This window comes from Tachypleus tridentatus, chromosome 7 (genome assembly GCF_004210375.1).
Source record: "Tachypleus tridentatus isolate NWPU-2018 chromosome 7, ASM421037v1, whole genome shotgun sequence".
NCBI lineage: Eukaryota > Metazoa > Arthropoda > Merostomata > Xiphosura > Limulidae > Tachypleus > Tachypleus tridentatus.
Genome location: NC_134831.1, coordinates 100,399,986 through 100,413,837, shown reverse-complemented (window position 1 = coordinate 100,413,837; position 13,852 = coordinate 100,399,986). Strand labels below are relative to the sequence as shown.

The following is a 13,852-nucleotide window of genomic DNA, read 5'->3' as shown; positions in this document are numbered from 1 at the left end:
ATCCAAGCAGTATGCTGTTACAAGTGGTAGTGGTGTATCAAACCATCCAAGCAGTATACTGTTACAAGTGGTAGTGGTGTATTAAACCATCCAAGCAGTATGCTGTTAAAAACCATCCAAGCAGTATGCTGTTACAAGTGGTAGTGGTGTATCAAACCATCCAAGCAGTATGCTGTTACAAGTGGTAGTGGTGTATCAAACCATCCAAGCAGCATACTGTTACAAGTGGTAGAGCAAATAGGATTTTAAGTTGTATCTACAGAAATATTGAATAAAAGTTTGAATAGGTTATAATTTCCTTGCTATATTAGTCACAGGTTAGACCATATTTGAAGTGTTTTGCTCAGTCGTGGGCTTCTTTACGTGAGAAAGGAAGTGGTATTGTTTTGAATTACTTTTGTTTAATGTTACATATTGTTAGTCTTAGAGTGAATCAGAAAGTTTGTAAATGTTGGATCCTGATATGTGTGTGTATAAATATATATAATCTGTTGGAGATGGACACTCCAATTTCAACTTGTTTGTGAACTGTTATTTGTTTCAATGTGGTAAGTACAGTGTATGACTACTTCATTCTTTTCTCACTGATTTTATTACAACAGAACACATGTTCTGTACCACAAGTAAGAAGAATGAATTTCAAAACATTATACCAAGTACATGGGCCGAGAAACTTAAGCTTAGTAATTTTAGTGGAAATCAATATGAAATAAACCACGTTATCTTGTGGGGAAAACATAACATTTGACAGATAGATAGGAATCTATAATAATCTTACCTTGATGAACAGAAAACTAGCAAAACCATTCATGTAAACAGGTCAGTTAATAAATTTGTCTCAAATTATTCAAAAGTTCTAATTATTGAATTCACCTTTCCAATACCCTTTGTTGGCTGGGTTTTCTTTATGTATCATTACACTAATCACTCATAACCAAACAAGTCTTTGCAGGTATACAAAATAGCTTTATTCAACAAGTATGTTTTTTTAGGATTTGAATTATTAATTCATATACAAGGTTAAAATATTTGTCTTCTATCAAAACCACACCTTAACATGTTTAGTCTGACATTAAACATTTCACTTTTTTGAAAGGCCACAAAGAACCACTTTTTTTACATTATTAAACTACTTAGAATTAAAATTTTCTCACTTTCAAGAGTTTGAAGTTTCGGTTGCATTACTTTTAGATCCTCCAGTTTGACTCAAATGTTTCACTACGTCAACCCAATCCCAGCCTCTTGGCTTCTCTCCCTTGGCATCTAGTCTGTCAAACATTTTTCTTTTCTGTTGCTTTGTTAGTTGTGGTTTCTTTTTTGTGATACAGCCTCTTGCTCCTGAAAGTAATAATAATAACTAAGGTATATAAAAATATTATAACATTTTAAAAGTTTGGAACTAATTTGTAAAACTGTTTTATAAGGACTGGATATGTCTGAAATATTATAATGTATTTTAAATGATATATCTTACTACCACCAGGTGGCACACAAGAAGCCCTGATGCCCTATTAGCTACCAATAAAAATTTTTGGAAAGAGCCCCAAATCCTCCCCATAAAGTAAAATTTGCTAAACACTCACTCAAAATCACATTTGATTCCACATTCCTCTTAATTACAAATTTATGGATTTCAAAACAAAAATACTTTAAAATAGTACTTTTGCCTACTAGAAGTTCTCTTGTTCGTTACCAGAACTTGTAAGTCCTACTATTCATTATTAGAACTCGGCAACTGGATTATATTTATGTGAATTCATTAGACATGTTTTTTTTACAAATAACTATATCAGATGAAACTTTAAAATGCCTCTTCTATTTTTGTTTTTTTAACCAGTATATATCCGGGATTATTACATGATAGATATAAAAATAACATGCAAACCATTACTTGAGCATGTGCAGAAGAAAACATGACAATACTTCAATGGCTGTTAAAATATAAAGTACATAATAAACTTAAAGCTAGGATAAATAATAATTTCTGTCCCCAAGCACAAAGCTGTGCAATGGACTATCTGTGCTCTGCCCACTGCTGACACTGAAACCAAAACTTTAGACAATCATTTCTTTGTTCCCAAGCACAAAGCTGTGCGATGGACTATCTGTGCTCTGCCCACTGCTGACACTGAAACCAAAACTTTAGACAATCATTTCTTTGTTCCCAAGCACAAAGCTGTGTGATGGACTATCTGTGCTCTGCCCACTGCTGACATTGAAACCAAAACTTTAGACAATCATTTCTTTGTTCCAAAGCACAAAGCTGTGCGATGGACTATCTGTGCTCTGCCCACTGCTGACACTGAAACCAAAACTTAGACAATCATTTCTTTGTTCCCAAGCACAAAGCTGTGTGTATTGAAATATCTACTTCAACTCTTATTTTTGGACTTTCACAGACAAAGGTGGTGATACCAAAAGCTTATTACCTGATTTACATTAAAATTCTTAACTAATGCTTGTACCGAGATAACCGAAAAGTACTGACAGAGAAATCAAAAGGCATCAACATTTATTACTCCTGTAAAAGAGATTGACTACAACACTTACAGAAGAATCATTCTTCATGTGATACGAACATGCTTTCTAAACATTAAATTTATACTTCTCTTAAGACTGATTAAAATGTACTTGTATAAATAATGTTCTGTTCCAGCTAGCATGGAGTTCTTTCTTTATTGTGCAAAATGTGTCATTGGCAGTGTATAGGATGGGTATAAGTTAGAATACTGTCATAGTCTTCTTTTATTGAAACCTCAAAAAATATAAAGGCCTAATGTTAATGCATTAGGACAAGCATAATTAGAAATGACCATTTTTAATGTTTTACACGTCTGTGTGCATACCTTCTGTATGATTGTGACATTATAAAAATTATGTTTTACCAACAAGCACATTTACAACTATACATAACAAGATCCTAAGAATAACAGAACTCAACTTACAGGAACAGTGACAGCACTGGTATCCTTTGTGGAAAGACCATCTTCTGTGGCTGTCAAATGCTCTGGTTGGTTCTGTAATAATTTTTCAGAATTTTCTTTTGCCCATTCTAACAATGTATATGTCATTGGCATACCAAGAAGTTGTTCTGCCTAAAAATTAAAACTTTTCATAAGTCACTCATACAACACAACATTAAATTCATGAGATACATGGTAAAACTGAAAATAGTTTCCATACTGCCACTAACCATTACCTTGTAAAATTATTTTACTCTTGTATTTTTAAAGTCAACAAAAAGTGTATGTTTTAAGTATTGCATCATAAGAAAAACGTCTTAAAAACTGAGTGAAGCAGTGTTCAAAATGAAGCTTACAATGTTTTAAAGGAATGTTTAGACACTTTATCTTCACTTTTTAATTATCACATTTTATGTGAAAATTTATAATGTGACAAAAACAAAGTGAAAAAAAGGATACAAGAAATAAATAATTATATGAAGTACTTATTTATGTTACAGAACCTTGATTCAGTAACAATTTTAAACAGTACTATTTATGTTACAGAACCCTGGATTCAGTAACAATTATATGAAGTACTTATTTATGTTACAGAACCCTGGATTCAGTAACAATTATATACAGTACTTATATATGTTACAGAACCTCGGATTCAGTAAGCTAGAAATACAAAAATATTCACTGTTAATGACACCAAGAATGTGATATACTAAGAGAAACTAAACAGTTTTAGTACAAAAGAATGAGAAAAGAACAGTATGTTACAAATTAAATCAAGTAAAGAATAGATATTATTTAGAGATTGAAGAGTTTTCATATCATTTTATTAGAAGTTTCATATTCAGATGTTTAGAGGATTTTTAAAGTTTGAGAGAAAAACCAAGTGTTCAGTTTCTGTATTATGTTAATAACTTCCAGTGTTTACTGATATACCCATATATTCAAGTGTTTTAAAAATAACAATTATACTCACATCTGAAGATTTACAGCTTCCACACATAAAATGTACAATTGGCACATGATATTTTTATTGTCTGAACTGGTTATATAGGTAACTCATGAATTATAAGTTACCACACCTGGACCCTTTGTGTGAGTTGTAAATATGATAAAAGATAATTGTTCCTCATCCAGTACACAGATTTGAAAAGCCTTTCCAGTAATCACTTTGAGTACAAACAATTTAAAGCTGGCCAACTGGTGAACAACAAATATAATTTTAATGGATAAATATTCCTTATGTTTGTTTGTCTTTCCTTTGCTATCTGCATGCAAGTTATTCTCTCTAGATTTCAAGAAATGGTATTACACCTATACTTTAGCCAGTATCCAATAAATATCAGCTTACATGAATACCACATATTTACTGACCTCTTCAAGAACTCTGGATACAATTTCTGTTTTAACTTCAGGTTTCCTGTTGATAGAATTTTACTGATCTAAGATTTATGCAAGCACATCATCAGTTTCACAAAGTCAAGACTTGTTTCTTATTAGACAAAACTGATACATAAACAAAAACTTAACAAATGTTTTACTTTTTTCCACTTAAATATATTTAGCAACATTGTACAAATGTCCCGTGTTAGCTGGACAGTTATACACCTTTTTTATTAATATTATTATGTATATCAATAAACTTTTCATAAGGAACTGGTTTCAATGATACTGTGAGGAAATATTTCATAAAAAATCTTACTTAACACATCTTGCAGCTTTCTAAAACCTCTCTTTGAATTATCTTGGACCTCCAAATCACACTGTAAAAATTATATTCAGAAATTCTACATCATTGTATTATTATGGCAACTACAATGAATAATTATGATAAACTTACAGATATTTGTTGTAAAATGCATCTAGGTTTACGTTAGGTTTTGAATTTGGATAATTCTCACTCCACGATATTTCCAGAAGGTAGGACCTGTTTTCCCCCTGTTCAGTCACCTACTGAGGCAAAACAGAGTTTGTTGAAAACCTTATTTTAGTACCTTTCTGAATCCTAATTGGATACTTTGCAAAATTAACTGGAAAAGATGTTAGCATTACAAAGTCTTGTAACCTGATGTTACACTTACTGACAGTGGATACAGATCAACATAAAATGATCAATAAATTACTATAGCTAATTTATATAAAGGTAAACAATGTTTACATTGTGTTTATTCATCAGTTGGGTATAATCCTAGTAGGATCTCACAAAGTCTAGTTAACTCATGAGATTTAGATCAGTCCTCAAACTATGTATATACTAAATAAATAAACTAATCCTCATAATAAAATATATATATATATATATTAAACTTTCTAACAAATGCAGTTCATGAAGATGCAGACTGTCCTTGAAAACTCAAATAAAGAATGTTTGTTGCATCTCAAGACAGCTGGTATGGGTATCAACACTTTTACTAATAAAACAGAGAACAGTATTTTGACCTTCTTGGGTCATCTTCAGGTTAACAGAGAGAGAATGTGCAAACAGCCATTCTGAGATGCATTTTTACTTCAAGGGGGTTTCTCATCATCATGAAATAATGTTTTTTCCTTACACTGAACTCTATTTGCAGCACTGAAAACAACAGCAGTATGACTACCCATAGTTTCTTATGAATACTATGAGAAGACCAGAGCCAAACTCTATAAAGGAGTTGAAAAGGAACTCTGCATGTCAAATCGAGCACATTAAGCCACCAAAGAAAAAGAAATCCATATAACACACTGTCCTTAAATATACTGCAATAATTGATCTCTGCACACTGTGATTCTGTCCAAGAAACAAGGTATACGAGGAGATGTCTAACCAATCAGACAATAAAAAAACTGGAGCAAAATCTTATCTATTTGATGTTACAAAGCAGACAACTAAAATATGCTTTTCCAACAAACCATAAGATGAATGAGAAATGTTGTGAGGTAAGGTACGATTTTTTATGAAGCACCATACATCAGATTACAAAACACTCATCCCAGATGAAGCACCATACATCAGATTACAAAACACTCCAGATGAAGCACCATACATCAGATTACAAAACACTCATCCTAGGAAACAAATTGACCCAACTTGCAAAAGTCAAAAGATCTCTAGCAAAGACACAAGGAGCATTGATAAGGCCCTACAACAGGTCACAAAACTGGTAAATATATAAACATTAAATGAAAAAAGTCTAGATGTCCTGTACTGTGGAGATAAACAAATGCAATTCTACTTGCATTAGTACATGACCGAAGTAGAAGCCCAGAGGAAATGCACATAAGCCCTCTACCTGAAACAAGATACTCAAGACCACAATAGAATGATCTTTAAAAAAACAAGATGCAATACCATCGTCTTCAGGATCAACACACAGATGAAACAACTAGAAAAAGGAAAGTAATTAACTGCTGAATTACACAAAACTGAAGACTTTCCTTAAACCAGAAAAGAGAAATTATTTGTCCAAATTTTCATTAAGGGTGGCACAAGAAGGGAAATATATCTCTCCTATTACAAAGATGTCAGATAGACACGACTTAAAGAGGTTTAAGGCTATTATACTAAACTGATTTTAAATATGCATGCAAGACAGTGAATGACAACCACAGCTAGTATAAAAAAACAGTGGAATAGAATACATCAAAATTACACTTTGACAATGTTTAGTGTTTCACAGATAGTGTGATGTCACTACAAACAGAAGGTAAACCATTCAGCAAAATAAAAATTTTGGGAGAGGGCATTTAAATACCAGAATAATGACATAGAGAAAGTAAAAGTTAAAGACAGTAATACAATTTAAGAAGCCAGGCTAGTCTTACTATTGACATGCACAATAAAACTAACAAAAAGATATGATTCATATACAATATCCATATATAATGGATGGCATTAACAGGAGGAAAACATGTGAAACAGTAAAAATCCCAAAGAAAGTTCAGTTGGAGATAAGTTTATGTACCTGAACTGACAACAATAACCTAAATAAGGTGTGTATATGCCTAAACACACATTTGTTTTGCATGAAATTGTATTAGAAATTAAAACTGTGAATAACTAATCTGTATATTATTTGCCAATGCATATATCGTGTGTGCATGTGTAGATTCACAAGTTTGAAAGAAACAAAGTCCTATACTGGTAATAAAACAAATACTGAGCCTGAGAGAACATTCCCACTGTAAACAAATTGGTGAACTATCCAATGATTTAATATAAAAAACCTCACACCACAATGTCCACATTTCATCACTATACCAAGGCATATTGTATTCTTGTGTTTGCTTGCCACATGTTACAGAAGAGATGGGATTAAAAAGGAATACAGTCTACCGAAGAGTGGGCATGTCTCTACATCATTGAAATTAACAGTTTTAGTGACGAAATCAAACTCAGTAAATGAGTTATATAACAACTGACTGTGGTTTAAGTTACTGCTAACTATAATGTCTGTTTAATAGTTTTTGTTAATGTTTAACAAAGCACTTACTGTAATGAATTGACACTAATTGTCTCAGGTGGTCCTTACTGAGGTATTTATACAAGAACAGGATAAGTTCTTAGTTGAAAAATATAAAAACAGTGCATAAATGTCAGATGTCTGAAAAGTCATTGAAGTAGGAAGATGTGCTACATTTCAGCATGATGTTTTCATTTGCAGCATGGCACATTATATGAAGGAATAGAATATTCATTATGTAAAGCTAATGGTTTTAGATGATGTAACAATGCTATCCTTAAAATCCCCAATGTGTCTAAGTTGAAACAGAGATAGTACAAAATTAAAATTATCATTCTGCATTATTACTGGCAGCAAATAACAAAATGTACAAACAGAGATAGTACAAAATTAAAATTATCATTCTGCATTATTACTGGCAGCAAATAAAATGTACAAACAGAGATAGTACAAAATTAAAATTATCATTCTGCATTATTACTGGCAGCAAATAACAAAATGTACATCTGGTGGCAAAATTTTCAGTCCAATAAACTGGCACACCAAAACAAAATTATTAAGACAATTTTAAAAATAAACTTAAAAATAAAATGACAGCCATATTAGGCTTAACACTGAGATTACACCTGCAAAGGCTAAAAAAAGTAACCAGACCTAAATAATCAATAATTTCAATTCTTTTTAAAAATACTTCATGTTAGAAGGAAAAGTTCTAGAAAAATGTTCAACCCATAATTATACAAAAACTATAAAGTGAAGTAATATGACTGAAGACATCCAACTTACTTTAGTTTTTTGAATAAAAAGCATCTTTTATTCAAGTAGTGTCTTTAACAAATGTATTTTCTTAAAAAGCTTGAAACATTATATATGTTCAACATGAATCAGAGGGTGTGATTTTACCTTGTACTGAAACTTAGTTGGTGACAGTTCCCTAAAATGTTCATCACCATCATATATTGACCTCAGAACTTCAAGCTCTTCCTACAAGATATACATAAATATTAATTTACCTTTCCAAAATGTGCAATAATCAATGGAAGATAAACTTCATTAGTTAAGAATAGTTTCAATTAGCAGTATCGTATTAGATATTGTTAGTGTGTACGAATGATAAATTAATTATACAAAATGTCTTCATAGTTCTACAGAAAATAACTCGATACGACCTGAAAATTCAATTACAATAAACAGTACCACTAGCACAAATGATGTAAACAAAAACCTGCATAAGAAAGGCAGAATTAAGTGCAAAGTACAGAGGTAATTTTAAAGACAAAAGATTTGACCCTAAATTTGCAATGTTGTCATCATAAGATAAAAGCTAGATGCTTTATGTAGCAAAACCTGTGAAGTTAAATATTTATTACAATCTAACTTTATGAGCATATAGTGTTACAGGTAATAATGAAACAAAGCAAAGCATACTATTACTTTTGAACCTCAGTTTTATATAAAATATTAGCAATATAACTTGTTTAGTTTTATTGTAATTTGAATAATTACGTACAAGTAAGAAAAGTTGCATCTAGCTAATTATACCTTAGTAACTCAAACAGAATGTAAACATTCATAGAAATACCTTAGCAGTTTAACACACTATCTTCAGACATGCAGTTCAGAAACAAACTCAGGAAAAAAACAACTGAAGATTGAGAAAATCATTATTCTTTATATTCTTAAAAAATACACAAACATTTCTATAAATAGCATTGACATATTTACATGATAGATACGAGAAAGTACTTATTATCTTGAGTTATACTTTTCAAACTCGTGCCTGAGAGGTTGAGTCTTATATTGAGAATAAACTCATGACAAAAGTTACAGCTCGATTTCCACTCACCTCTTGAAGTTCTTTACAACTCATGTTACAAGTGGATTTCCTTTTTTACTGAAAATAAAAATACAACATTAATTACAAAACATAAGTTTGTTGTTGAATTTCTCCATTTTACTGAAAGTGCTACATAGGTGAACTGAATTTTTAAAATATAAGAACATAGCACAGCTTCTTGTCAAACCAGCACATAGTGCACATGTATAAAAAATCACAACTACATGTGATGCATCCTTTGTCAAATATTGATGATGTACATTTCTTGTTTGTACTCATTTTAATACTTACCTATGGTTCATCCAAAGAAAAAATATTTGGAATACCAACTACATTTCTTCACCAAAACAAAAGATGGCGTTTATACTTGGAAACGTGGTACACTGATAACCCTTTAGCTATTTTGGAGCCCTGGCTTGAAATAATATACAAAATACATAAATAGCCACATACTGACTTCCTAACTGAGAGAATTCTGCAAACTGTTTACCTTTTCAACAGTATATGACAATCTCGAACAAAAGGAAAGAAAAATATCATACTATAGTTACATATTAGATAAAAGCCATGTGCATCGTGATTTAAAGTCTTCCACAATTATGTAGCCAGTAATCATGTATCAAAATATATAGATTCAACCTGGTATTAATAAAAGGTTAACTACATATATCAATATTTGTAAAACTGGTAGAAAGTACATTGCAAATTAGTTTGGTTGTAGATAATAAGTTAATCAAAATTATTGGAAAAGCTTTAATAGTTTATTTTATTCACAATACAGAGAACTTGTGATTATTATGAGAAAAACAAGTTTTAGTGTTAAAAAGTGTACAATAAAACACTTTCTGGATGTAAATTTGGAAAGGAAATCATTTTATTATAATTAATATTGCAGAAAGAAAGATTTATGAGATAAGGAACCATTTAGTCCTTCATGGTTGTCCTTGGAAAAATTAAAACTTTAAATCTACCCTTTAATTTTAAAAGCCAAGATCAACTCTTAAGCTCCTGAATAGTTCCGACCTCTACTGCTGCTGATGGAAACTTATGGAATAAGTCAACCATCCTCTTAGAAAAATAGAACAATCTAAATTGGAACCCAGCTTACTCTTATTCAATTATCTTCAGAATATTGCACAAAGAAATCAAGGTATTAATTCTGTAAACTTTAATAAGATGAACTCTTCTTTTCTCAAGTGAAGATAAGGGATCTTATCCTATCTCTATAAGATAACTCTTCTATCCCAATAACCATCTCTGCACTCTGAGCCCTTTCCATGAATTCAGTATCCTTTTATGATTAAAGAGACAAAAATTGTAAACAGTATTTTAAGCAAGGCCTAAATAGTTATTTGTATAGTAATAATTACACCATTCTATTAATTACTCTACTACTTGTAGTAGTAACACTTCTTCAATAACTTGTGTAACTGATAAACAACATAATAATCGTTTTCCTCACTCACACTAATGAATTAGTTCCCATCTATACTAAAAGTGTGATCCAAATTATTATATTCCAAAATTTCTACACTAAACCAGTACTTGTACAGTAATAATTACACCATTCTATTAATTACTCTACTACTTGTAGTAGTAACACTTCTTCAATAACTTGTGTAACTGATAAACAACATAATAATCGTTTTCCTCACTCACACTAATGAATTAGTTCCCATCTATACTAAAAGTGTGATCCAAATTATTATATTCCAAAATTTCTACACTAAACCAGTACTTGATGTCATCAATTTATGACTTACTTTCTACGAACCATATCAGGTAAACTTAAATGTTATCTAAAAAGCTAGTGTGTACACCATATTTATACTCTAAAAATTTGATTAGGTAATAACTTTGTTAATGTTTACAACTTAAGAAGTACTCTAATATTAATTAATTACGTTACTACAATGATACCAATTAAGATATTTGAGTAATATATTATTAGTATTTCTTCATTTATTTATATTACTAGTGCTAACATTTGTAATATAAAATATCACACAACTAAATACATTTGTGTTGTGTATTACTGAAATAAAACTAAAAAGGAAAAACAGGACTACCTAATTTTACTCTTTACTACTATTTCGAATCCTAATCAAATAAATTGCAAATTGTAATGTAATTTGTTAGCCGTCGTTGCTGTGAATACTACAATTTCACTTTCTCACTAGTTTTTACTGATAAAACTTAGAGATTAATTTTATAAGTAGAATCGTTTTATACCTAAAAATCTAATAAAACATTGTTTATCCTTCTACTGAAATTTTGAACATGTTAAACATATATACAAATCATTTAAAAATCCTAATAGTAAATGCAAAATCTTTCTCTATTTCCATGCGTGTATGTTCAATACAGTCATAGCGGCCTCTATAAACATTCACTGCAAATACGCTATTTTAAAAGTTTGGTTCTCAATAAATTATATGAAATAATTTTTTCTTCATACATTTTGAGCATAGTCGTTCTTAAACAGAAGTCCTCAAACTTCTATTTTTGCCTCTACTTCATTTTCTAAGTGTTAAATATATTCCTTTTTAAGATAAATACCCTAAAAATTTAAGCGTGACGATTCCGATCTTAAGTTAGCTGGTAAATTATAGTCATGTGGCATTGAGTATCATTTGTACCATTAGTGTTGATTGTTAAAAATGTATAACAACAAATTAATTCCAAATTATATTTCTTTGTTTGCTCATTTGTTTATTTGCAGTTAAACACAAAAGTACATTACAAGCTATCTGAGCTGTGTCTATCACAGGTATCAAAACCTAGATTTCACAGTATAGAATTATTACTGAGCCACTGCGGAGGGGGATGTGTTATTTTAATAATTAGTTTAATTTAAAACAACAGACTTCGAACAGCGTTAATTTTAAATATGTCAATAAAGAATATATAGTTCATTCCAGTAAACACTGTCATGCAGTCGCGATTCATATTAAAATTGTAGCCTAAACTCTTGAATAAGTTATGTATTTAGAAGTAAGTTTGTCGAGAATCAGTGAAGAATCAAAGTAAATACTGATTTGTTTTAATGTTTGATAACAATTGAAAACACTAGAGTTCCTATATAATTTATTAAGCCAAGTTACCTTCAGATACTCCCAACGATTGGAGTAAATTAATGATGAGATTGATGAACCAGAGGAAAATCAGGTCGGTTTCAATAGAAACATTCTTATAAATTTATAGAAAAACGTATTCGTATTAGCCAGATACTTAAGAATATGGTTGCTAGTATGTAACTATTACGAATATAAAATAATTAGCACATGTTTACAAACTTGTGACATTCGGTGAAATCGAATATGAGTAACTAAATGCATAAACTGGATTGGAGTTCAAAACATTAATTTGAACATACACAAATAAAGGTATGATCTGTACCACTTGTAGGAAAGTAAAATTAGTAACTATTAGCCACAACAAACGTAATATATATAAATGAAAAATTGACAATAAAGAAAGATAAGACGATAAAAAAGATAATTTACTTAAAAATTAATCAGATGTTGAAAATAAAATTTTATCGAATAAATACAAAATCTAACACAGTATATTAGGCTCTAAGACAACTATTAATCCAATTAAATCAGGGGTTTCCCTTGTGTAAAGTTGATCACAAGTTATGCACCTGTAAAAACATTTGTGCAGTTGAAAATTTATCTTTATAAATAAGTTGAAGTATATATATATATATATTAAAAACGATACTTGAGAGTATAACAATTCATTCCAAGAATGTTTTTCAACTGCACATTTGTATTTTAACCTCCATCATTTTAATATATATATATATATATACACACACTGCTGGCCAAAATCTTAAGGCCAATGAACATAAAGAAAAATATATGCATTTTGCGTTGTTAGAGTCAACCGCTTATTGGAGTAGAGCTTCGAAAGATGAAAATAAGAAAAGGGAAAATAAAAATAAAAAAAAATTTTAGCATTTAATAGAGAAAATGTGAACACTGTGAAATTAGCCTAAATACTAGATGGTCAAAAGTTTAAGACCATACTGAAACGAAGCGTTAATCGGTAAACACTCACGAAATTTAGTCATTTGTGTTCAAGCATTAGCGTTGTCAACATCTCCCACTGATATATCCTGTGTTACATTGGGTAAAAACATGGCAAAGGCTAAAAAGTTGACAGATTTTGAAAGTGGCAGAATTGACGAGCTGCAAAAGCAAGGTCTCTCTCAACGTGCCATCGCTGGTAAGATTGAGCGCAATAAGACTGTTGTTGCAAATTTCTTAAAAGACCCTGAGGGATATGGAACGAGAACTTGAAATGGTCGACCCAAGAAAATTTCTCCGGCGTTGAGCAGGAGGATTTGACGGGTTGTCCGTCAAGACACCAGCCAATCGTTGAACGAGATTAAGGCCCTTAGGGACACAGAATACAACTAAGGAACAAGAAGACGGCATCCACGAGAGAAAGGCTTCAAAACCGTAAACGTTTTTAAAGGCCACGCCTTCTTCCACACCACGAAACAGCTCGGTTAAACTTTGCTGAGAAGCACCAAACATAGGACATAGAAAAGTGGATGAAGGTTTTGTTCTCTGATGAGAAAAAATTTAACCTGAATGGTTCAGATG

At 31.0% G+C, this 13,852-nt stretch overlaps 1 protein-coding gene across 1 annotated transcript; it reads right to left on the bottom strand.

Moving 5' to 3' along the window:
• Positions 1 to 1,100: 1,100 nt before the first annotated feature.
• On the bottom strand, positions 1,101 to 11,612 carry LOC143257740 (RWD domain-containing protein 4-like). The gene is made up of 7 exons (XM_076516773.1): positions 11,306 to 11,612; positions 9,246 to 9,293; positions 8,303 to 8,383; positions 4,801 to 4,910; positions 4,335 to 4,380; positions 2,946 to 3,095; positions 1,101 to 1,357 (listed from the first exon to the last, which is right to left on the bottom strand). Exons 2-7 carry the CDS (start codon positions 9,267 to 9,269, stop codon positions 1,157 to 1,159), a joined length of 612 nt encoding a protein of 203 aa, XP_076372888.1. The 5' UTR covers positions 9,270 to 9,293; positions 11,306 to 11,612; the 3' UTR covers positions 1,101 to 1,156.
• Positions 11,613 to 13,852: the final 2,240 nt, after the last annotated feature.

Coding starts and splice junctions, on each gene's coding strand:
- LOC143257740 (XM_076516773.1), bottom strand. CDS start 9,269: ATGAGTTGTAAAGAACTTCAAGAG. Junction 4,381..4,800: donor GCATTTTACAACAAATATCT/GTAAGTTTATCA, acceptor TTCTATCAACAG/GAAACCTGAAGTTAAAACAG. Junction 3,096..4,334: donor TATCCAGAGTTCTTGAAGAG/GTCAGTAAATAT, acceptor TTTAATTTTTAG/GCAGAACAACTTCTTGGTAT.